Source organism: Rhipicephalus microplus, chromosome 1 (assembly GCF_043290135.1).
Source record: "Rhipicephalus microplus isolate Deutch F79 chromosome 1, USDA_Rmic, whole genome shotgun sequence".
Lineage (NCBI taxonomy): Eukaryota > Metazoa > Arthropoda > Arachnida > Ixodida > Ixodidae > Rhipicephalus > Rhipicephalus microplus.
The window spans coordinates 64,422,139-64,448,461 of NC_134700.1; the positions used below are offsets into that span (position 1 = coordinate 64,422,139).

Here is a 26,323-nt window from a genome sequence, read left to right on the forward strand (position 1 = left end):
AGTTTGAAAGTTCATGTCAGTATAACTCATCCCCTGATGGGAAACTGTTGGGAAATAAATATATTTATCCTTGTTGACAACGCTCCCGTTGTGCCATATCCCATACCTATATATATATATATATATATATATATATATATATATATATATATATATATATATATATATATATATATATATATATATATATATATATATATATATATATATAATAATATATATAATAATGTCATCAGAACAGTGCATGAGTACTACGAACTGCACTCTGTAGGGCACTCCTTGAATTACAAGTCTGGCGGCACACGCGGCCACAGGCTGCACAGGCTGTGCAGTGGCAGTACGAAGACACGAACCCAAGTAAGGCGTTGTCACTTTTTTGATTGAACGGCAAACTTTTTCGGCGATGACGGAAATGGCGGCACCAGTATCAATAAGGGCAAGTAGTACAGGTACACCTTTAAGAACGCCTATAATTACATTCGGCGGCGAACGAAGATGGATTGTGCTTTGCGGCTAGGACGCAGTTCTTGCCTCGGTAACTGCGTCATTTAGTTTTCTGCGTCGATTGGAGAGGTGCGTCGGCGCATCGGGAAGGGCGAGCGACGACGTGGAAAAGGAGATCGGCGATCAGAAGCTGGTCGGTGAATTGGTCGAGGAGGGTGCAATTCGGGATCTGGAGTGTAGGGAAACGTCCCAGGCAACACCCGACAACCTGAGGTCGTCCTCAAATGGTACGATCGTCCTCGCAGATTTCTCTACGACCCTCGTACGCACTGAGGACGACACGACCCGGAAACGTCGTTTCGAATGCCTTCTGAGGATAACTATTTGTCCTGAAAAGGTTCTTATATGGACCTTTTAAGGATGACAAAAAAAATGTGCTAAGCGTATTTTTCTCGCACTGTTTTACTCGAAATAGGTGCATATTATTATTTAATTTGAACGTTCGTTTTACCTAGTTAATTATGGCATAATTTTGCCTTGTTTATTCTCTCTAATTATGTTAAAATTTTACAAATTATTCTTTTTTGTAAAACACTTGTAAATAATTCTATGAGGCATTGAAACAGTTAATTATGGCACACTGTTAATATAAAATTGTCCATCAATTCCTAGAAGAAGAAGCCTTATCACGTATCGCGTAATAACAAACTTGATCCATGATGGCAACCATTGACCTTGCGGTGCCGTTTTGGATAGTCAAGTAGCCAAGCCACTCCGAGTCAAGCAATTGATTGTCACGATGGGATCACACAGCCAAGGTTAGTCCACGAAGCGTATTTCCTTTGTTAGTTGTGTCTATATGTATATTTGTATATAGTTAAACAAAATTAGACATGTCTGAGACTGTAAGTCGTAAGCGTAGAAGGGAAGTCAGTCGCCGGGTTGATGGTTCTATGAGAGTGCTCGACGTTCTGAGCGACCCTCCTCTGAATGGATCTCCGCCAGTCAAACGCATGGCAGTGAACTGTACCGCTTCGGAGCAGCTTGGTCCCGACATGATTAACGAATAATCGACATCTTTGTCTGACGCATGGCCAGACGCGGGGGAAGTTGACTCGGTGCCCGTGTGGAATCCACAAAACGGAGCCTCTAACACTGATGACTGCATTGTGTACGACACACGTGGCAAAGAGGAGACTGTTTCGGACTTTCGCGAAATATTGCAAGCATGGGCGATTGAATCGCATTCGTCTCATGCTGCAGTGACGTCACTTCTAAACGTGCTGCGTCCGCATCAATGTTTTTCTTCACTTTTTTCATCAGCGCGAGCCCTCCTGCAGACACCAAGGAAAGTGGTGAACATTTCGGATATTGCGGGTGGCAAATACCATCATTTCGGCCTTGAGAAAGGACTACGGCAAACTCTGCGGGACTATAAACAGATTCCCAGTGAACTTAGGCTCAGTTTTATTATTGATGGACTACCGCTGACAAAAAGCTCGAAAGGGCAGTTTTGGACTATCCTAGGCCGTGTTATCAACCTGCAGGAAGAAGCTCCTTTTGTCATTGGCTGTTTTTACTGCGACAGCAAGCCGGAGGATGCAAATGAGTTTATGCGGAGCTTTGTTGACGAGTTGAAACATCTGATGACATCGGGCCTTGCAATAGGCACATTAGAGATCCCCATAACCATGCATGCCCTAATATGTGATGCGCCTGCCAAAGCCTTCGCTCTTTCAATCGTAGTTCACACAGGCTAATATAGCTGCACCAGATGTGAAGTGCGCGGGCAGTATCGCCAAGGCAGAGTGTGTTTTCCGGATTTAACTGCGAGCCGAAGAAGTAATGCTACTTTTCGTTCTCAGGCGCAACAACGACACCACACAGGACATAGCATATTGGAGGAACTGCCGATAGACATTGTGAAAGATGTGCCTCTTGACTACATGTACCTTGTCTGTTTGGGTTTGGTGCACAAGCTCCTGGTGTTGTGGTTCCGGGGCCCCAAGGAAATAAAATTTGGCAGCAAAGTGCGAAGTGAGGTATCCGAACGAAACTTGAAGATTGCCAAGTATGTACCATGCGACTTCAATAGAAGGCCACGAAGCTTGTCAGAGCTGGACCGATGGAAGCCGACCGAGTTTCGTTTTTTCTTGTTGTACGGAGGTCCAGTAGTGCTTTCTTCACTGATACCTCAGCACATGTATCAGAATTTTCTCGCACTGCATGTAGCAGTCACAGTGCTTGCAACACCCACTGCTAATGTGAGTGAAATTGAGTATGCTGGCAAGCGTCTTGAATCATTTGTTCCTTCATTCATAAGAGCATATGGGAAGGAGTATGTGTCCCATAATGTGCATGGCCTCTGTCATCTTGCATGTGACGTCAAATATCTTGGACCTCTGGATACATGGAGTGCATTTCCTTTTGAAAATTTCATGTCGAAATTGAAAAAAGCTGGTGAGAAAACCAGGAAACCCTCTTGAGCAGCTTTGTAACAGGCTCTCCGAGCAGGAACACTATGTAGAGGTCCAAGATAGTTTTGAAGGCAACCACTTCTTCAAGCCAGAGCATGATACTGGACCAGTCATTGCCACGTGCAGAGGCCCGCAGTACAAGGAAGTCGTACTGCCTAAAGGCATTGCCCTTGCTTCAGATCGCAGAAACAGCTGCTGCAAACTCAGTGACGGCTCTATTGTTATTGTAGAGAACTTTGCCCAATATACATCTGGTGAACCATGTATCATTGGGAGGAAGTACCTGAACCTGAGTGAGCTGTATTCAGTGCCATGTTCATCAGCAATGCTGGGATTTTTTGTTGCATCATAGCTATCTACTAGCCTACAGTCGTGGCCACTTCACAGTGTAACCCAGAAATGTATAGGAACTGTCTTGAAGAAACAGACTGTTGTTTTTCCTCTATTACATGCAGTAGTACACACTTAGATTACCAGGTCTTTTTTATATTTTTTGGCATTTGTAAATATCATCATCATCAGCCTGACTATGTTCATTGCAGGACAAACGCCTCTCCCATGTTCCGTCAGTTAACCCGGTCCTGTGCTTGCTGCTGCAAATTTATACCCGCAAACTTCTTCATCTCATCTGCCCACCTAACCTTGTGTCTCCCTCTAGCCCGCCCGCTTCCCTTCTCTGGGAATCCAGTTTGTTACCCTTAGTGACCAGCGGTTATCCTGTCTACGCACTACATGCCCGGCCCATGTCCATTTCCTCTTTTTTATTTCAACTATGATATCCTTAACTCCCGTTTGTCCCCTAATCCACTCTGCTCTCTTCTTGTCGCTTAAGGTTACACCTACCATTTTTCTTTCCATTGCTCGCTGCGTCGTCCTCAATTTAAGCTGAACCCTCTTTGTAAGTCTGCAGGTTTCTGCTCCGTAGCTAAGTACCAGGAAGATAGAGCTGTTATATACCTTCCTCTTGAGGGATAGTGGCAATCTACCTGCCATGATTTGAGAGTGCTTGCCGAATGTGTTCCACCCCATTCTTATTCTTCTAGTTACTTCAATCTCGTGGTTCGGGTCTGCGGTTATTACCTGCCCTAAGTAGACATAGTCTTTTACAACTTTAAGTGCACTATTACCCATCTCGAAGCGCTGCTCTTTTCCGAGGTTGTTGTAGATTACTTTTGTTTTCTGCAGATTAATTTTAAGACCTACCTCTCTGCTCTCCTTGTCTAACTCCATTATCATGAGTTGCAATTCGTCCCCTGGGTTACTCAGCAATGCAATGTCATCGGCGAAGCGCAGGTTACTAAGGTACTCTCCATTAACTCTTATCCCTAACTGCTCCCATTCTAGGCTTCTGAAAACCTCCTGTAAGCACGCGGTAGATAGCATTGGAAAGATTGTGTCCCCCTGCCTTACACCCTTCTTGATTGGTATTCTGTTGCTTTCTTTATGAAGCACTATGGTAGCAGTTGATCCCCTGTAGATTTCTTCTAGAATGTTTATATATATTTCATCTACGCCCTGATTCTGCAGTGTCTGCATGACGGCTGATATTTCTACTGAATCAAACGCTGTAAAAAGTTGTAAATATATGTGCTAATAAATTACTTCCTTTCCACTATAAGGTGGAGCATACATCATTGTTGAATTCCCTAATGAAGACGGAGCTACGGACATCATTCATAAGAACTGGCTGGTTGGCGACAGCCAGTGCATGTGGCCACCCGAAATGAGGCATTTATGCAGCTTGTTTAGAGCTCAAGCAAGTCCAGGTCCTCACTGGTACCGGGTGCCCTGTGTTGTGCTGCATAAATATGGTAACAGTGTCCTCTCTTTTGTGATTTTCTTTCACATAGCCTGTGTAGTGCAGTAAATTTGCTTTGCCTAAATTTATTAATTGGTGTCATCATTCTGTGGACCTCATGTGATTGGGTAAAATGTTGGTCATATTGAACACTTGTTCAGATTGGTTCGTCATTATTGTTTACAAATGTTTTAAGAGAATGGATCGTGCTGTAAAAGGGTTAGCCACACACACAGGAAGGATCATGGTACTTGAAGGGGTCGTGAAAAGAAAAGAAAGCTGCCCGTTTGTAGTCTTCATTGCTTCACTAAGCATTGGGCATGCCGATTCTTAAATATTTCAGTGCCATGTTTTGTCTATATTTAGTTAGGCTGGTTGGAAATTCTAGCCTCTTTGTGCTCATAAAATGGCAATGTGGCACCATTGGTAAGTGTTAAAACCATGCAACATCATCTAACAATTAAAATCCCAAGTATATTATTAACCTTTATTTGCTTTGAACTACAGATTAGAATAAAGATAGGAAGTGATACAGCAATGCGGCAATTTTTTAGCTTACAGTAGTGCTGAAAGCCGACTGCGTTCCAGAGATGTCTCAATGGCGCCCACCCCAGCTCTAGCAGTTTCTGACAAACGGTGTGCTGATCTGTGCTCCATCTGGATCCAGGGCAATATGAGGGATAGAACACAGAATGCTCGTTTTGCAATTTTGTATAGCAATAATATTATCTTTGCAAGTATTAGTGCATCATATACCTGGTTTTTCGTCATCTTTGAGAGTTGTAAACAAGAAGTAATTCTTCTGACACGACTTTAACTGGTGTTGCAGCGCAAGAAAAAAAACCTCTTTTTTACTCGACATATTCAAGAAACTATTCATGCCGCAATAAGCCACGCAAAAACTACATATATCCACCAACACAAAACACAGATGTACTCACTACTGCACGCAACATGCCTGCACAGTGGCCATCCAAATAGTTGCGGTAACTTTATAGCCTTACATACAGTGCCACTGCCTGAAATTTTATCAAAACACGCACAAGTGGTCAACATGTTTTCAGCTTAACGAAGCACCGCTACAGAGAGACGTTTCATATTCCTCCACTGTATTTTTAACCTACAACACTAAATTTTGGAAAGTCCGTCAGCACCGCACTACAATTAGCATGGTATGATCTTTCGAGCTTTGGCCAATTATGGCCCAGCAGGCCTCGCCGTGTCCCATTGTTTTGTCAGCAGAATTTTGATTGGGCCAATGGCTGACTAAGATGACGTGGGCTGTAGAGCTGAGGTTAATGCTTGATATGAAATCGATTTCTGTGCTTTTATAGCTATTGAAACAACCTGTATGGTCAAAAGAGCGAGAGTATATTATTGAACGGACAGCCAGAAAACGTTGCACGACCTCTTTAACTAATCTACTGCTTTGATTCACTGCCCTGATTCACGTAACAAGACACTGCCTTAATTCACTTAACAAAATGAGTCGGGCAGTTTTTTTGTGTGAAGTTTTGAGTTATGTAAACGAGAACACCTGCACGCATACACATATCTATATATTGCAGATTGTCCATGTTCTGCAAAAAGGCACATACCATTCAGTGAGCTTTTCTATAGCAGGTATCTATAGCTCATTTTGTGTCAAGCTTGACTAATTCCGAAGTTCACAGTAAGGAACCAATCATTCTTGCGACACTCAAGTGTCACTTCTCTGTCCTACGTAATCTTGGTGAAAAAAAAAGGCTCTGCAAGTATACAAAGAAAACATTGTGCTCTGGGCTATACAACTTCGGCAGAAAGAAAGGTTGATAAATATAAAATAGAAGTAAATGTTACTCCTTCTTAGTGCTCTTCCTTTTTAGTAAATTGTTCTGTATATTTTGTCCATGTAAGTTACCTCTTTCAGACACCTACGCTGAAGCACGACTGAACCTGTCCAAGGCATCAGGGTCATCTAGCTTCAGTGCTCATGAGAAAAGTTACCGAAAGGGGAAACGCAAAAAAAAATCTAGGACGATGGACTTCCCACAAGAGCAGCTTCCATCACCACCTGCTTCCATGCTTAAAAGTACTGTAAAATAATTCTGCATAATTATAACCAGTGCACCTTGACATGAATTTCGAAGTGCAAGACTAATATTAGATAAGAGCATCTAAGAATTCAGTATATAAAATATTTTTCTTATTTAAATATTAATATTTTTTTCATAATATCTTTCTTATTTCAATATAATACTGTTTACCATCTCCTTAGTAACTAGAAAACAGCTTACACAGATGTTTAAAAGAAATCTTCAAGGAGCACATCAAAATATTTAATAATTGAGTGGAACAAAGTGTAGGGATTGGGACTTTGCATACATTTATACAAGCTGAGCAAGTTTTTAGAAATTTTAGTTTCCTTGTTATATCTGTTAGTGTAGCTTGCATCCAGTAAGACTTATCTACGATAAGCTGTCTATGTTGCCGAAGATGAGATTAGCATTGGAGAAATTTAGAGCCATTTTTCTTGAACCTTAACTTCTGTCTCCACAATGCTTCTCTAATTTTGGCCAGGAGCAAGATATATTAGCCCGGACGCAGGTCTACCAGAGACCCACTCTGTCCTTTGTTGCCAACAAACTCGGTGCACAGTGGTAAGTTTACCGCTACTATATATCCATGCATTCTGTTTGGAGACCACGAGCTTATCAGTAGTTAATGACACAAGTTTTGAGGGAATTAAATGCAGCTTTTCAAGGCCGAAAAGTTTGTAGCATAGCTGCGAACCCAAACCACTGAGCATATTGTGCAAGATGTGTGGTGCTATGACTGAGTTCCTGGACCATTAAGGCATGGTCATGGTTTGGGAGCTGGTAAAATTATGTTAAGGAATAAATTAGCATCAGAGAAATTCAGATCTTATCCTTCTAGTGTAATGTTTGTCTCAACTGCACTTTTCCGTTTTTGACCAGAACCAAGATGTGTTAGTGCAGCACAAAGGCCGGCCACCGAGCCACGGTCTACTTGGCAGTCGGCAAGCTCGGCACAGAGTGGTAAGGCTTTTTTCAATATATATCTAAGCAGTCTTTTCTCGGGCCATAAATGTTTCTGTAATTAGTTAAAAAGGCGATCAAAAAGGCTTCCCTAGGCCAAAATGTTATCATAACTGTAACCCTGAATCGTGGCACGTACTGCTCATCAACTGTGGTACGTGTGAGGCGGTTATCCACTGTAAGCTGGTGGAATTTCATTGGGGATTTATTTAGCATCGTAGAAATGTTGATCCTAGCCTTTCTTTAAGCATAACTTCTGTCTCCACTGCACTTTTCCATTTTTGACCAGAAGCAAGATGTGTTAGTCCAGCACAAAGGCCTGCAACCAAGCCACCATCCGCTATGCAGTCAGCAAGCTCAGCACAGAGTGGTAAGAATTTCTACAATATATATCGAGGGAGTCTTTTGTTGGGCCATAAACGTTTCAGTAATTAGTGAAAGAAGCTTCGAGTGATGAAGCTTTTCTAGGCCAAATGTTTGTGTCATAGATGTTACCCGAAACTGTGTTGTATACTGTACATCAAGTGTGGTGCCCTAATATAAGGGTTTTGTGCTGCGCTGTAAATTGATGGAATGCGATATTGAAAAGAATTAAACTACCGTAGCATTGGAGAAATTCAGATCCTATCCTTTTTTTACCTTATAAGATGTGTCTGACCTCTGCTGCTCTGTTTTCGGCCAGGAACAAGATATATTAGTCCAATACAAAGGCCTACCAGTGACCCACTAGGTGTTTGGCCATCAGTGAGATCTGCACATAGTGGTAAGGCGTGCCCTACGATATGTCTATGCAGTATGTTGTGTGACCATAAGATTTTCAGCGATTAATGGAAAAAGCAAGTGAATTGCATCAACTTCTCAAGACCAAGAAGTTTGTGGTATAGATGTAGTATTAAGCCACTACATATACTACAGGATACGTGTGTTGCTACAAATGGATTTCCTAGACTTAGGTGCTGAAATTCGGATGTTGCTTGAGTTTTTATTTAAACTACATTTTTAAATTACTACTGTCCTAATTTGACTTTTTATGTCCTCTAAGTGTTGACTGACCGAGACTGTGGACAGACATATTCATGCATGTTGCATGTTTTAGAAGTGATAGCATCCGAGAATGTGTTAGCATGTGAATAGCATCCGAGAACCGGATGCTCCAGACAGTTTTAATCAGAAACGAGGAGCAAGATAGGCAGCTGGATGCAATTCAAAGACGCATCTGCCACGAAACACCTGAAGTAAGCAGCAACGATGTCGTGGAGAACCAATTTCTTGACGTCGAGGAATTTGAAAACTTTGATAGTGAACTTGCCGTCAATGCAACCATGAAGTCACAGTTGGTATGGTTCCTTTCTTTTGAATACGTATTAATTAGCTGAAGTAGAGTAGGTGCATGTTACTAATAACATATTTTGCTTTTATAGCTATACCAGTTATCTGGCATTGGAGGTTCATCAGTTGGCACAGCCACAAGACGAATTCTAGAATTGCTGCTCAGCCATGAAGTGCCTGTGCAGTACAGCTGGGCAGGACAAAAGGGAAAGAAAAAATTCATGAACCTCAATACACCAGAGGTTATCTTTAGTAAGTCTGCCATAATTTTATCTGATGTAGTAAAGCCTCAGCTGCTTGATATGGTGCAGCTCAGTGTAGCACAATTTCTGTATGGCAAGTATTTGTGTAAACTCACCGTTGAACATACCTAGGAATACAGTACTATTCAGTAATCAGGTGAAACATTCAAGAAGAATGTTTTAAATCTAAAATATCATATCTGCTAATTTTTGTATTCCAAGAGTGGTGAAGCAGGCCTTCAAAGACGCTAAGAGAAGCGATGTCGAAAACATCATAAAAGTGTGGCTTCGTCATGCTGGTGAAAAGCTCCGCAAGAAGAGGTCACAGGTTCTCGGCAACTCTGCAAGCATACAGCCTGAGCGTAGGTGTTGATAGTGGCCTTCATGTTTATTTACACATTTGACCTGTGAGACTCATGGAATCGTTGTTCGACACGAGACAGCATCAGGTTCATTTTGCATGTGTTAATCGTGTCATTAAAATTGTAACTGCCTTCATTCTGACATTTTTTTTCGGAGGAGTGTCCGAGAACAGCATCTTTGCAAATCTGTGTTCTCCGTCTGAATATTGCTTTCTTTTTCCAGATGTTGCCTCGGACTACTCAGACTCAGATGCCTGAAAACCTCTTCTGACCACCAATTGTAATTAAGGCTAGAATAAATTATTTTCTGTCAAAAAACTTTGTTTCTTTTATTGTCACAGCCAAGCACCTCTTTGTTGCTTGATGCAGTATACGTACACACCTCTAGAGGTATTTTTCTTTTGACGCATGTAAATACGTTGAAAAGAAATAAATCATAGGTAGTAATAAAACATAATATTAGAGCCTACAGTACTGAACTGGCTGCACAAAGGTCGTCTTAAAAAGATACTGAAAAAGTCCTGAAGTGTCATTCTGAGTATGCCCTGAGGTTGTTATGTGTACGGACAACAGGACTAGATTAGGGCCACTCTCGTACCTTAAGAGGACATTCTGAGGACATATTAACGTACTCATGGAGGCGTACTGAGGATGTACTGAGGTTGTTATTGCGTTGTCTGGGGTGTGGTCGTACTCATATGGACGTGGGTTTTCACGCGAGTGGAGTGGGCGGAGGCGGCACAGGCGACGTGTCCGAGTAGACTACACAAAAAGCCTTTCGATCGGTTGTCGGCAGTGCGCCATGGATTAAAGACTCGGTGGACTGGAGGTCGTGGCGGCTGGGCGGCATGAACAGGAACAGGCAGTGGAGGCGGCGCTTAAAACGTCTGTGGTCGTGCTACTGCTTCGGCGTACGTCAATGGTGCATTGACCGGTAGCACCAGCTGCGGAGGAAGGACGTCCGAATCTTGATCTTGTATAATAGCCTGTAGTGTAGGGCTAAGCGGCGCACTGCGCTCCGGTAGGCCGGAGACGAGCGAGAGTTGGTGGACAACATCTTTGCGTACGAAACGTTTGATCTGCGAGAGGAGGACGGGATCTTGCGCGGGAGTTAAGCCGGACATCGATTCCTGATGTGGGACAGCACGGCGGGTGACGAGGCGTTGCCGGCGAAGCTCATCATAGCTTTGGCAGAGTTTGCAGAGCTTGGCAACTTGGACGACAGTAGCCGGGCTTTTTGAAATGAGCATCTGGATTGCGTCCTCGTCGATACCCTTAAAAATATGCTTGATGTGGTCCATCTCTGTTATGTTCGATCGACGCGTTTGTACAAGTCAATGACGTCCTCTATGTAACTGGTGAAATTCTCCCCAGGCCGTTGAAATCTTGACTGAAGGCGCTGCTCCGCACGAAGTTTGCGAACAGCAGGACGACCGAAGACTTCGCTGAACTTTGTCTTGAATGCTGTCCAGGTTGGAACGTCGGATTCATGGTTTCAAAGCCACAAGTGGACAATTCTGTATTGTCGTGGCGCGCACACTGAGTGCGCCCTAGTGTGTACTCTGTTCAACAGATGTCGTCTGTAACGGCACACACGCGATTGGCTGCATGCAATCACGTGTGTGCCGTTACAGACGACATCTGTTGAACAGAGTACACACTAGGGCGCACTCAGTGCGCGCGCCACTCACAGGTGGCGCCACGACACATCATCCCCCCCCCCCTCGTGGACAAAATGAGCATTATCACAGGGTAACACTAGAGAAACTCCCAGGATCTCCACTAAGGAATGTTCACGTCACACGAGCGGCGGGGAGAAGAACAGTTCGCGCACAGGCACAAGTGGCCTAATACAACAGATATGTCACACCTTGTGAAACGAAATACACTGCAAAAAAAAACACAGAACTGAAAGTCTCCTGCGATGTCGTGGCTGGACGCGCTAGCCACGGCATTATAGGAAGAACTCTTTTGACCTTAAGTGACAAAAATTTCGAGCCAGTCAGGTCGTTTTGTCTGACGGCGCGGACACATAGAAGCGCCGACGCTGATCGCCACAACGTGAAGATGGCGCTGCTGGCAGACTGGAGTGGTATAAAGACTGGACACCCCTCGACTCAAGCCATAGGGCACTGCAGCACTGCCAGGATGCAACACCTCAACCCGTTCGTTCATCTACCGCAGGTGAGCAGGCGTTATGACAAATGTATTCGTTCAAATTACTTATGCCCAATAGTGCTGCCGTGCCCTAGGCAGATTTGTGCCCTATGGAGTGACATGTGTACCTGTATCAAGGAATTACTGTTGCTCAGTGGCGACATTGAAACAAACGCGGGACCCGATATGAACAAGATCATGAAACAGCTTCAAGTAATTGCAGATGACATAAAAGAAATAAAAGAAGAACGTTTAAAATCTATTGAAGCAAAACTTGAACAAGTAACGTTACTGGAAAACAAGATCACGTCCTGTGTCTCCCAAGTAACCAATCTTCAAAAAACCATTCAATACTTGGAGTTAAAAATAGACAATTTAGAAAACCGGTCTAGAATGTCAAACTTACTTGTGTATGGCGTACCGGAGGAGGCAGACGAACACCCCGAAACCCTCGAACAAACTATAAGTGAGCAGATACTTAAGAACATACTAAAGATGAAACCTGTTCCAATAGAAAGAATCCACAGGATAGGAAAACAAAACACTCAAAAACCTATACCAGTGATGCTGAAACTCCTCGACTTCCGAGACAAAGTAACCATTCTTAGAAACTGCACGAAACTAAAGAGCACCACTTTCTCTGTTGGAGAGGACTTCTCAAATAGAGTAAGATACATCAGAAAAAAGCTTTGGCAAATTGCAAAAACCAAAAAATAAGCCGCAGACAAAGTATTTCTGGTCTATGACAAGTTAAAAGTGAATGAAGATCTCTACCGATGGGATGACGATACAAATGATATTGTGCTCGTAAGCGCTGGCCGTCACACCATTAACCATGAAAAAAACGACGAAGCGGAAGCATCAGGCGAGCCACAACGCCGCAACCAACGAAAGAAATAACATTTCTTACCATAAACAAGGGGGACACAATTTCCCCAATGCTATTTACCGCGTACTTACAGGAGGTTTTCAGAAGCCTAGAATGGGAACAGTTGGGGATAAGAGTCAATGGAGAATACCTTAGTAACCTGCGCTTCGCCGATGACATTGCATTGCTGAGTAACTCGGGGGACGAATTGCAACTTGCAACTCATGATTACGGAGTTAGACAAGGAGAGCAGAAAGGTGGGTCTTAAAATTAATCTGCAGAAAACGAAAGTAATGTACAACAACCTCGGCAAGGAGCAGCGCTTCGAGATAGGTAATAGTGCACTTGAAGTTGTAAAAGACTATGTCTACTTAAGGCAGGTAATAACCGCAGAGCCGAACCACGAGATTGAAGTAACTAGAAGAATAAGAATGAGGTGAAGCACATTCAGCAAGCACTCTCAAATTATGACAGGTAGATTGCCACTATCCCTCAAGAGGAAGGTATATAACAGCTGTATCTTGCCGGTACTTAGCTACGGAGCAGAAACCTGGAGACTTACAAAGAGGGTTCAGCTTAAATTGAGGACGATGCAGCGAGCAATGGAAAGAAAAATGGTAGGTGTAACCTTAAGAGAAGAAGAGAGCAGAGTGGATTAGGGAACAAACGGGGGTTAAGGATATCATAGCTGAAATCAAGAAGAAGAAATGGACATGGGCAGGGCATGTAGCGCGTAGACAGGATAACCGCTGGTCATTAAGGGTAACTGACTGGATTCCCAGAGAAGGGAAGCGGGTTAGGGGGAGACAGAAGGTTAGGTGGGCAGATGAGATTAAGAAGTTTGCGGGTATAAATTGGCAGCAGCAAGCACAGGACCGGGTAAACTGGCGGAACATGGGAGAGGCCTTTGTCCTGCAGTGGACGTAGTCAGGCTGATGATGATGATGATGATGATGATGATGACCATAAACACCCGCAGCATGCTTCAAAAATTAGTACCGCTTGAATCCTTACTTCTTGGAATTGAAACTGACTTCGTAGCTTTTAACAGAAACGTGGCTGACAAATGAGATAAAGGATTTTGAGGTAACACCCCCCCAACTACGTCATCATTCGTAAAGATAGGCAGACACGCGGGGGAGGTGTGGCCATCCTACTTAAAAAGAGCTTTCCTTTGAAATACTTCCTGAGGTTATCGGAGTCGAGGCAATATTTTGCAAGCTTCTCTTCACTTCTCACCCAGTATTTGTTGGCTGCGTTTATCGCAGCCCATCTTCAGACAAGAATAGCTTGCAGGCATTGCACACGTATATGCATCGGTATGTTCTCGGAGCCAGGCCAATTTTGCTCGGCGACTTTAACTTACCCGATATCAACTGGCGAACAATGCAACACAACAGCGCATGCACGGATGCGCTCATTGACATCATGTTGACATTTAATCTGTCCCAAATCGTAAAACAGCCTACCCGTATCCAAGGGTGCTGTTCTAATATACTCGACTTGGTGTTCTTAAGCGATCATTTTCCTGCAGATAATGCACCGGTTGAAATTCTTGAGGGCATATCAGACCACGAAGTTATTCAGGGCTCCGTTTCTATAGTTGGCATCCCTATACCGTCCAACTCCTTTTCTGCCTATCTTGACTTTAACCATGCCGATGACACCAGTATACTTGATCATCTTTTCCATGAACTTGCTTCATTTGAACTACTTGCGAATGATTCAAACACAAATGTGGAAATACTATGGGCAAGCTTCAAATCAGTCGTAACACATTGCGTTCTTAACTATGTACCATCTAAAACAAAGAAAACACGAAAACATAATCCCTGGATAACGCGTGAAATTATACATTGCAAGCGTAAAGTAAAGCGCCTCAGAAAAACTTTGAAGGCAAAACCTACTCCACAAATTCGGAACAAGTTGAGTCAAGCTATTACTAAGATGAAATCCCAAATAAAAATGTCCAAAGCAAACTATTTTACAAGTACGCTACCCAACTTTTTGAAAACGTCTCCCCAGAAGTTCTGGAACTACCTTAATCCCAAAAACCGTATTAGGCCCGCGGCCCCGGAAGAAAGCAAAGATAAAGCAAACTCGCTAAATAACTATTTCCAATCTGTTTTCACGATTGATGATGGAAATGTGCCTGATGTTGACATTTGCAACACCCGACATGTTGAACCACTTGTTGTGACAGAGTCCGGAGTGCTTAATTTGTTGTTAAAATTAGATACTAAGAAAGGTGCCGCTCCCAATAACTTGCCAAATGAATTTCTTAGGCGATATGCTGAATGGGTAGCCAAATACTTGTGTATACTTTTCAATAAGTCCCTATCAACCTGTTCCCTCCCCCAAGAATGGAAAATCGCAAAAGTAGCTGCTGTTCATAAATCTGGTAGCGAAGCTGACCCTTCAAATTTCAGACCCATTTCATTAACCAGCACAACTTGCAAACTACTGGAACACATTATTCTTAAACATCTAACGTTGTACCTTGACCAGAATCACATCTTATCGCCACTACAACAAGGTTTTCGCAAAGGACTATCTACTGTTACCCAACTGGTTGAACTAATTCACGACATCTCCCTCAATGTAGACTGTACAAAACAAACTGATTTAATTCTATTAGATTTCTAAAAGGCGTTTGATCGGGTGCCACACAAACAAATTATAAATAAATTAGAAGCAACGATAGGCGCAGGCCCACTTACTGACTGGATCGACAATTATCTGAGTAACCGAACACAGTATGTGCAAGTCAATCGCGAAAGTTCTACCATAGCCAACATTACGTCAGATGTACCGCAGGGCAGTGTTTTGGCCCCCATTTTACTTTTGATCTTCATTAATGATTTACCTGTTGGAATTGGTGTTAATGTGAGGCTTTTCGCCGATGATTGTATACTTTACCAGGAAATTAACGCCCCAGAAGATCATGTAAAAGTGAACAATGCCTTGCAGTTCATATCTAAGTGGTGTTATGCCAGCGAGTCCTCGTCAAACGTCCGTGCCTCTGAAAAAGGCAATCTGGGTCAAGGCCAGCCCGTAGTCTGCCTGGCGCGAACAACTCAACGGCGTGAACACGCGCGGCGACTCTCTGGCCCACGTGCATTGAGTCAGCGGCGCACGTGACAGCGAGCCGGCGTCCTCATGTCTGGTGGTCTGACGCATTGCGCGGCGACCCCATTGGAGGAGTCTGCCCTGACGACCAGCGGCGCTTCTGATTGGACATTTTGGTTGAACCCGGTGCAAATAAAAAGAAGCCCTGCGGCGTGTCGCGATCGGCGGTCCTATGAGAGAGGAGTCCCCATGTCGGAGAGCCGACATGTGTGTGAATCGGCGGTCTTAGGCGAAAAGTTGACCTATGTGTTAGAGAGGAGAGCTCGGCTCTCCGAGTCTCTGTCGGCCCCAGTGCCGAAATTGTAACGCCTCTGTATATATGCTGTACATAAACCTTGTTTAACTCACCGTCGTCTCGTCCGCTCGTCTTATCAGCTCTGCGCAGAAGCAGTCGCGAGCTGAGAAACATACGCTACCAAACGGCTGGTGACCTTCCCGGCGGAGTTGAAAGCAGTGGCGCCTTCGGGACCGTGTTGGCGTCGCCGTCTTTCGCAACAGTGGTGGCTTCGGCGGGATCGGTCCGTCTTTCGCAACAGTGGTGGCAGCGGTGGGATCGGTCCGTCTTTCGCAACAGTGGTTGGCAGCTGCGGGATCGGCCGGCGTCAGCGACATCGATGCGGTGAGCGCCTGATGTTTTCCCCTCAGTTCACCAGACTACTCTAGCTCAGGTTGTAGCAGTTTAGAGAAGGGCTGTGTGAAGCATTAAAGTGAGCTTTGATCGTTTCAAGCAAAGTCGAAGTGCTTTGAAACCAAAGTTAATGCGGAGGGGGTAAACACGGGAGAGTGAAAAGTTGCTTGCGCGTCTTGCTAGTTGACTTATAGTGGGTACGGCAAGTAGATTCTTAACAGGGGCAAACAGCAAGAGGCTAGTGTGAACGATGGAGAACCTTAAAGTGAATGAACTCATCGAAATTTGTGAGGAACTCGGCATTACTTTGGGCCGTGCGAAACGAAAGCAAGCGATCCTTGAGATCATGAAGGATGAGGGAGTGTCGGCTGAGGAAGTCGATGAGGCCTGGGTGGATATCAAAGCACGCCGCGAGGAGGCTGAAAGGCGAGAAGCTCGCGAACGTGAAGAAGCTGAAAGGCGCGAAGCTCGCGAACGTGAAGAAGCTGAAAGGCGCGAACGTCGCGAGCGCGAGGAGGCCGAGAGACAGGAGCGCCTTGAGTTGAAACGAATAGAATTGGCAATCCTACAGTGTTCGCAGGCGCCTAGCGTAGCTTCTCCGACGATTCAGGTCAGCGGTTTTAGAATTCGGGACCAACTGCCACCGTTCGTAGTAGGCGAGGACATGGCGAAGTATCTCGTCAAGTTTGAACACGTCTGTGAGCGAAACGCTTTGGAGCGGCCTCTTTGGGCGCGGAACCTGCTAGCTCTTCTTCCCGGCGAAGTGTCCGACGCGATAACTTGCTTGTCGAGGGAAGCGTTTGAGAGCTATGACGAGGTTAAGGAAGTGCTCTTGAGACGTTATAAGTTGTCACCCGAGGCTTTCAGGCAAAGGTTCCGGTATGCTAGAAAGCGGAATGAGTCACACGTTGACTTCGCGTTTCGTCTTAAAGCCGATTTGATTGAATGGCTCAAGGGCGAAGGTGTTTATGACGACCGCGATAAAGTGGTGGAATGCGTTGCATTGGAGCAATTCTACCGCTGCATCGAGGAGGATGTCAAACTTTGGCTGCAGGACAGACTTGGGGACGTACAGTTAAACAAGGCAGCTGAGTTAGCTGAGGAGTATTATACTCGCCGAAAGTTGCATAGCAGGGCAGTGCGCGTTGAAAAGGATGAAAGGAAAGAGGGCTTTTCAAAGAAACCTGATCAACGGAGACCCGATCCGCACCGTAATTTTAAGAAGGACCCGTCTCTTACGAAGGACAGTGTAGGGGAAGGGCAAACAGAAGCGGAGAAATCGAGTGAGGTTTCTACCACACAGGCATTTGAATCGGAAAACAAACGGAAGCCGCTAATCTGCTACAACTGCAAAAAGGAAGGGCACATCGCGAGAAACTGTCAGGAAAAGTTTGCTTTCGCAACGATCCGAGAATCAGAAAAAAACATTCGGTTGTTGGAGCCGTATCTCCAAGAAATTAGGGTGAATGAGAAAACGTGCCGAGCACTTAGAGACTCAGCGGCAACCATGGACGTTGTCCATCCTTCATTGGTGTCTCCGGATGACTTCACAGGAGAATGCGCGTGGATCAGGCAGGTCGCCGAGGAGCAGAGTGTTCGCTTACCAATCGCCACGGTTGTCATTAAAGGCCCGTTCGGTGAGCTTCGCACCGAAGCGGCTGTGTCTGCCGCGCTAAATGATCGTTTTCCTTATCTTTTCTCCAACAACTCGGAGCAGCTTCTCAAAGAGCAGGGTAAATCGTTCTTCCCCAACTTAGCGTGCATGGCTCTCACGCGATCGCAAGCGCGGAAGCTATCGCGGCAGCTTGATCTGGTTCCATGCGGTGAACTCTCAAGTGACCTTGTCGGCGGGTCGACGGAACCCCAGAAAGGAAAGTTTCCGCATGAGTCATGTGAGCAGTCACGCGAGCGGCCCGTCGCCGAACCGACCGGCGCGGTTTCCGTAGAAAGGGGAGACGACATGGCGCCATTGAGTCAGAGCAAGGGGGTTGCAACGCTCTCGCCTGTAGCGGAAAGTTTGAGCGAGCTGCCGAGAGTTGATCGAGAGACGCTCATTCGAGAGCAGCGTGAGGATCTCTCGATTGAAGCGCTAGTGGAAAGCCAAATTGAAGCGCTAGTGGAAAGCCAGAAAAACGCGGCACAAGTGCTGTCGAAGGAGCACTACGAGAAATCGGGGAAGAAGCGCGCTTTTGAAGTTGATAATCAGGTAATGCTGCTGCAGCCGTCCATAAAGGAACAAGCTTGAGGTTGATTGGGAAGGGCCCGCCACAGTATTATCGAAGCCTTGCGATTCAAATTATGAAGTGAAATTAGGAAGGCGGCCGGACAAAATTTACAACTTGATGAAACCATACGTTCAACATCAAGCGGTCGTAAATCTGTTGTTGAATGCTTCAGAGGGAGAGGAAGCAGAAAATTTGAGTTCTAGTGAGGTAATCGAAGGGGGATCGAAAGTAATCCGGGAGCAGATAAACCTAGAGCCTAGCTTAAGTGAAGGAGGACCTGAGAAAGAGGACCTGAGAAAGATTGGTTCCGAGTTTGAAAACGTGTTTTCGGACCGCCCCGGAAACATGAGGGTGATCGAACACGATATCGAGCTAAGCGGTGAGGAGTCAATCCGTAGCAAGCCGTATCGTTGTTCCCCTGTGCGACGTCGAAAGTGTGAGCCGCTCTTGGTGCCGCATAGGTATCGTCGCCTAAAAGTGGCCGGTTACTGAAGTGGAGCATGTTGCTCCACAGCGCAACTTTGACGTTCGCTAAAGAAAAAAAGGAAAGGTAAACGCTAATGCAGGTGCATTGAGCAGTGCGTTCCAGCTAGTAACTTCTCAACCTTTCGGTTTCTGGCTGGCGATTCGGGGCAAAATTTTGACCTCATCACGACCTGGGCTGAGCGCTCTCGTTCAGAGTGATCTCAAGGGGCCAACTTTATGTGGTATTCTAATCCGTTACGTTGTTGTACGTGGGAAAAAAATTGAGTTGTCATTTTAAGGGTCTTTTGTCCCACATGTGCCTCTTGATGTAGAGGGAACAAAATTCCGATAAACACGTAGATAGGTATATGTTGTACTATACTTTGTCTGGTGTTCTGTCGGGTGACCGAAGGCACTTGCGTGTGTCGTGTGTTGTCTGTTGTCGATCCGTTCTTGGCAAGTTGCAGAACCATCGACAAGTACTGAAACCGAAGGTGGTCAGAAGAGACGAGTGAAGCTGGTCGACAAGTTGTGGCGACAAGCCAGTGGAGCTGGGATCCGTCGTCAAAAATGGGATGTGTTCCCGGAACAGTCTGGAGCTGTATTCTCCCCATGACCCTGGAGGCGAACCTGGAGGGACCTGGCGAACGAGCGCACCTGACATCCGAGCCCCGTGGAAGCAGCTCGTCTTTCCGGTGCATTGTCTGGCGGCGGGGGTGCTGTTATGCCAGCGAGTCCTCGTCAAACGTCCGTGCCTCTGAAAAAGGCAATCTGGGTCAAGGCCAGCCCGCAGTCCGCCTGACGCGAACAACTCAGCGGCGTGAACACGCGCGGCGCCTCTCTGGCCCACGTGCATTGAGTCAGCAGCGCACGTGACAGCGAGCCGGCGTCCTCATGTCTGGTGGTCTGACGCATTGCGCGGCGACCCCATTGGAGGAGTCTGCCCTGACGACCAGCGGCGCTTCTGATTGGACATTTTGGTTGGACCCGGTGCAAATAAAAGAAGCCCTGCGGCGTGTCGCGATCGGCGGTCCTATGAGAGAGGAGTCCCCATGTCGGAGAGCCGACATGTGTGTGAGTCAGCGGTCTTAGGCGAAAAGCTGACCTATGTGTTAGAGAGGAGAGCTCGGCTCTTCGAGTCTCTGTCGGCCCCAGTGCCGAAATTGTAACGCCTCTGTATATATGCTGTACATAAACCTTATTTAACTCATCGTCGTCTCGTCCGCTCGTCTTATCAGCTCTGCGCAGAAGCAGTCGCGAGCTGAGAAACATACGCTACCAAACGGCTGGTGACCTTCCCGGCGGAGTTGGAAGCAGTGGCGCCTTCGGGACCGTGTTGGCGTCGCCGTCTTTCGCAACAGGGGTGGCTTCGGTGGGATCGGTCCGTCTTTCGCAACAGTGGTGGCTTCGGCGGGATCGGTCCGTCTTTCGCAACAGTGGTGTGCTCTTTGGCAAATGACCCTGAATGTTAAAAAATCTGCTCTCTTGAGGATAACAAGAAAAAAGCAAGTATCTGAATTTGTTTACGTTATAAATAACTCTCCACTTCCGGTAGTGACTGAACACAAATATCTAGGTTTAATGTTAACGCAAGATTTTAGATGGGATATCCACGTTAGTCAAGTCACATCAGCTGCAATAAAACGGCTGTTTTTCCTTCGTAGAAGTCTCGCTTCCGCGCCACCTGCAACGAAACTTCTAGCCTACAAAGCATTCGTCAGACCTGTCTTGGAATATGCAAACGTCGCGTGGTTTCCCTTTACAATCAATCTCATAAATGCCCTAGAACGAATACAACGAAAAGCGATAAGATTTGTCTATAACAAGTACAGAATAACTGACTCACCCACAGAACTTTTAAAAAAAGCAGGTCTCTTAACAATAAAAACCGCGCTAAACTGGCACGTCAGAAATTCCTTTATCAGTTAGTTCACCAACAGCTAAATATAGACAGTTCAAAGTACATGTCATTTAAAGAAACAAGGCCAACACGACAAAAGCCTTCTCAGACACTGAATGAATATCAGTGCCGGACGGACTGTCTGAAATATTCTTTTTTTTTCACTAGCAATTCGCGAGTGGGATAACTTGCCAATCAGTATAACAAACAGTCAATCAATTGAAACTTTTTCATCCCTGCTCGAATGTTATTTATTGTCTTCAGAACTGACGAACTCTGTTTTTTTTCTTGTCCACTGTTTGAAGTGCTCACTATTCTTTTTTTCAGTACTAGTTGGAATTGATGTCCTATGCTACTGAATGTATTTTAGTGGTACTGATGTAGTCACCAAATGTATTTCTGTCGGCTTTGTCTCACTCGTTATTATAATAATTCAGTGAGTTCCCTCTGTATAAATCTTGCCCTTTCACAATGTATGTGCCCTTCTTGCAATAATCCCTAATTGAGATTGGCAGTATATGTAAATAAATAAATAAATAAATAAAGTCTCAATAGAACTTGTTGAAGTGCGACCAGGTTCGGTCGTCTTTGAAAACCTTGTAGCCCCTTCACTTTCCCCCTCCCTAGGGTTGAGATTTAGTGGATTACTTGAAAAAGGTACCCGCACCAGGCCCTGCTGACTTCCTAACGTTCCTTGGGGAACAACTGATTCAGACCCTTCACTAAAAGAGACCTCTGACGAATCAGATTCTGGCTGAAAACTGGGGGTGGAGCCCTGCAACGTAGGTGCACCAGGGGACTGACTGCCACAAAAATCTAAACTGAAATAAGAGTAAATAAGTTCTTTGGGTGTAGTAGAAAGGGCGGCATTCTGGGAAGAATCCCTAGGAATTACTGTTAACTTGGATGCATTCCACACTTTTCCGTCACTGAGGAGAAAAGTGGACAGTGCAACCTGAGCCTTCACTGTAAGAGGCCTACTATAATCGAAAAAGCCTTTCCTATGGAGTCTTACCTTAACCAAATCGCCGACCTTTATGCGGGTTTGCTGCGCACCTTTCCTTTTGTCAAAATACCCTTTGCTCTTATTCTGTTTCGCTGCAACCTGATTCCAGACATGAGGCAACCCATTGGGCGACTCCGATACTTCAGGACGAATCCTAAAGTTGCTAATGTCTACTTTGGAACGAGGTTGTCGACCGTGCAGCAAAAAAGCTGGAGACAGGCCAGTCACCGCATGTGGTGTGACCCTATACGAACTCAAAAATTCTGTGATGCTCCTCGAGGCATCTTTACATTCAAGTCTGGCTACCTGCAAATGTTCCTTAAGAACCCTGTTAAGGCGTTCTATTGGACCGTTGGCCTGGGGGTAATAATTGGACGAAAATATATGACAGATGCCCTGTTCCTTTAGATATTCCTGAAATTGTACAGAGACGAATTGTGGACCATTGTCAGTTACTAAGAACTCTGGTAGCCCTTCCCGGCTAAACGACAATTTCAACAACTTAATGACATCCTCTGTGGAGATAGAATTCGTGCCAAGAACCTCAGGCCATATTGAATAGTAGTCGACTAAGGTAACAAGATACCTGGGAAAAGATGCATTCAACGGGCCGACAATGTCCATACCCAACTTTTGCACGGCCCTTCAGGCCATTCAACGGGCTGCAACGGTGCTACACGCGGCTTGGCCGGCTTGTCTATCAGCTGACATATGTGACAATGCTTGACATGTTCTTCTACAGAACGATCCATTTGGGGCCACCAATACCTTTCACGCAGAAGTTGCTTAGTACGTACTATCCCTTGATGATTTTCATGTGCTAATTGGAGGAAAGTAGGTACCAGAACGCTAGGAATGACTACACGGTCACCACGCATGAGTAATCCGTCAACACAAGAGAGTTCACTCCTAACATGAAAGTAAGCCATCAACTCATTGTTTATATGCTTCTTAAAAGGCCAGCCCTTGGATACACATTCACAGACTTTTTGCAACGTCACATCTCCATTCGTTGCAAGTTGGACGGTTTCTTTGTCAACTACAGATGTCACTAAAGACACCATTTCTTCATCCTTGCTAAGTTCTTGACAGGTCTGAATTGGCAGCCTAGACAGGGCATCAGCGACCACATTTTCTGAGCCCTTGCCTAATTCTATGTCAAAGTTGTAATACAAAAGTCTAGCTGACCACCGCGAAATCCTTAAAGGCCGTCGGCCTGCATCACCTGCGGCTAACAAAGCAACTACAGCCTGATGGTCGGTTCTAAGCGTGAAACATCTACCCCAGAGGTAAATATGCCACCTTTCACACGCGAATAGACAGGCAAGCGCTTCGCGTTCACCCACAGAGTACTTTCTTTCAGTATCTGACAAGGTTCTCGACGCAAAGGCTACTGTTTCAAGCTTAGGACCATACCGCTGCTGTAACACAGCCCCGATGCCCACGTCAGATGCATCCGTTGTAACCACCACAGGTAGCTCAGGATTAAACACCTTAATGACAGGCGAACAAGTCAGGCGCGTTTTCAACTGGTTAAAACTGCATTGGGCCTCCTCCGATCAGCAAAATTTTTGGCCCTGCCTGAGCATGAGACGAAGCGGTTCAACTAGGTCTGCATAGTGATCAATGAACTTGGCAAAGTATCCTGCCAGGCCTAAAAATGACTGTAAAGACTTAATATTTGTAGGAGCTGGGGCATTTACTATAGCCTTCACTTTACTTTCTAACGGCGATATGCCATCACCTGAAATCCGGTGTCCCAAGAAGCTAAGTTCTTTCACGGAAAAAAGACATTTATTATTCAACTTCATGCCACTGTTGGCTATGCAAGTCAAGACCTCAATTAGGCTCGCGTCATGCTCAGACTGAGTCTTACCCCACACAATGACATCATCCAGATAGCAAATTACATTCTTGCAATCTTTTAAAATCTGGGACATCATTTTTTCAAAAACTGCAGGCGCGGACACCAGACTGAAACAGACACGCTTAAACCTGAACAAGCCATCATGCGTGATGAACGTCGTTAAGTCCCTACTGCTCTCCTCTTGCCTTTCCGGATGAACGTGCACACGCCCTGCGCCGCACCCTTCCCGCATGTGCGAGAGGACGGGGGGCAGGCGTGTGTCCGATATCCTGGCAGCGTCGGCGTGTCTTCGGTGTGGGTTTCTTGGACCGCTATCACGTCCGGGCGAGCCGTCGGTGCCAGCGATCTCAAGTACTGTTATAGGATTGCTTTTCGGCACCGGAACCCATTGGCGTTCCAGTGCCAGATGTTGATCTTATTGTTGCTGTCCATTATGAGGGAGAGCCTTTTCTGTTTGGCAATATTGATGCACCGCTTCACCAATTAGCGGCTGCAGCTTCTCGGGCCTCAGAACCCTCTCTAGCGCTTGCTCGAATTGGAGCTGAATCGTTTGCGCAAGTTGTTGTTGGATGACTTGGGTGCATTTCGTGAGGATTCTGTGCTCGAGGCCCTCAAAGCTCTTGCCCCATTTCTTTATAGCACTCGCGTTCCGACCGATCTTCTTACTGAAGCTCCCGTGGCCGAGAGGTTTGGTCCTGTCTCCATTGTTTGTAGCTGCCATCGAGATGACCGAGGCGCTATCATCTTCTTCCTCGTTGCTTTCGCTTTCTAGTTCCTCTTCGGGTTGTGCTTCCAACCCTCTTGCCACCGCAACCATGGATGCCCTTGTCGGAGTCTTCGCTTTGGCGGTGAATTGGTAGGTCTTAGGGGTTGTAGTGTTGACAAAGGCGTTGCCCGCGATGTTCGTTGGGGTTCCGTTGTCGTCCTCATCGGCGTCTGTCGCCATCTTGTTGTTGGCTTCGTTCCTTGATCCCCCCTCTTGAAGCCTTCTAATGGCGTCTCGTTGTTGGTCGATGACGCCTCGTTGTTGTTTGATGGTGAGCTGTGTCGCCGCCATCACCGTCTGGGGTTCCTCCATCACCTTCTCCATTTTCTTAACGGTAGCTTCCAACTCCCGCGTCTCTTTCTTGCATTCGCTGCAGGCGCCGCCGCTTGGCATTTTGCCAGGCTCCTTCAGCGTTGCAGCTGCTGCTCTGTTCGGGGCCCCGCTCTTTTGCGTCATCGCCGCGCGATTGACATCAGACTTGTTTGTCAGGCTCAGGTGCGCTTGCACCTGTGGCGCCGGTCTTGGCGGACGCGCTCCTTTCGGTCTTGCGGAGGTGACGTCAGCCCACTTCACGTCCTCCGGTTCTGCTCTGCTCCTATCGCGGCTCGCCACGCCGTTCTGTTCGTGACGTGTGCCGCTGGCTCCCGGCTCCGGGAAGTCGAATCTTCTAGAAAGCGCAGCCTCCCCGGGCGCTTTCGCGGGCGCCATCTCGGTTATAGTTTCGGTGTTCTGTTTTATCCTCTGCCGCTGCTTGATTTGTAGCGGCGTTTTGAATTTGTTCTTGCATTTGCCCGCGCCCGTGACGTGGGAGCCGCCGCAGAACTTGCATCTTGGTTTGCAGTATTCTGCATGGTCTTCTCCTGGCTTCTTTCTACCGCAAGCGAAGAACACCCTAGCGTTCGGAGTTGGACACACATCTTTCCTGTGCCCTATCTGGCCACATGTAGTGCAGACCTCACGGTGCTGCCTGTACAGCGTACACTTCGTGACAAAGCCGCCATACTTTACGTAGCGCGGTACTTTGTTTTCTTCAAATAGAATTACCACCGACTCAGAATTTCCGAGCCGGTATGCGGCCATAACGGTGGGGTTATGCTTGTTCACTAGGAACCGAGTGATCTGTTCCTCGGGTTCCTCTCTGCCCACTCCACTTATTACACCCCGTGAGGTGTTGTCTGGGGTGCTCTTATACGCAAACGTTTCATACGTGCGTTCCTCCACCATGATATTACGGATCGATCCGTAGCGAAATGATCTCGCTTCGCTAGGAGTGCTCAGCACTATAATGTTATGGGCGGCGTTCGGCGCAAACGAATCGTCCTCCGCTTTTTCGATCTTAATGTTAGCCGCTGTTATGATGGCTGTGCGCAGCGTGGTCATTTTGGTGGCACTCACTACGAGTCCCCCTCGAGGCCCAACAACCACGCGGTACTCGTCTTTCTTGGCGAAAGTAGGCATGCGGGCTGACTTTGCCATATTAGCGTTCACTTTGGCAACGTACTGCGCTTTCTGTTCGCGCCTACGCTCCTCCTTCAACTCAGCGTTCGAAGCCGAGAGAGACTTGCTCTGCTCACCTGCGGTTAGGGTATCCCGCTGCGATGGGCTGCCCGTTTTTTGCCGTT

The 26,323-nt window shown here is 46.1% G+C and overlaps 1 protein-coding gene across 1 annotated transcript in view; it reads left to right on the top strand.

Moving 5' to 3' along the window:
- LOC119178443 (uncharacterized) overlaps nt 1-10,008 on the top strand; it is a 36,529-nt gene extending 26,521 nt beyond the window's left edge. The window contains exons 3-11 of the mRNA XM_075866205.1: nt 2,310-2,481; nt 4,541-4,732; nt 6,629-6,790; nt 7,279-7,358; nt 7,677-7,757; nt 8,047-8,127; nt 8,440-8,520; nt 9,179-9,338; nt 9,914-10,008. Of these exons, the coding sequence (XP_075722320.1) occupies nt 2,310-2,481; nt 4,541-4,732; nt 6,629-6,790; nt 7,279-7,358; nt 7,677-7,757; nt 8,047-8,127; nt 8,440-8,487 (816 nt within the window). The 3' untranslated portion in view covers nt 8,488-8,520; nt 9,179-9,338; nt 9,914-10,008. The remainder of the gene's footprint in view (nt 1-2,309; nt 2,482-4,540; nt 4,733-6,628; nt 6,791-7,278; nt 7,359-7,676; nt 7,758-8,046; nt 8,128-8,439; nt 8,521-9,178; nt 9,339-9,913) is intronic.
- Nucleotides 10,009-26,323: the final 16,315 nt, after the last annotated feature.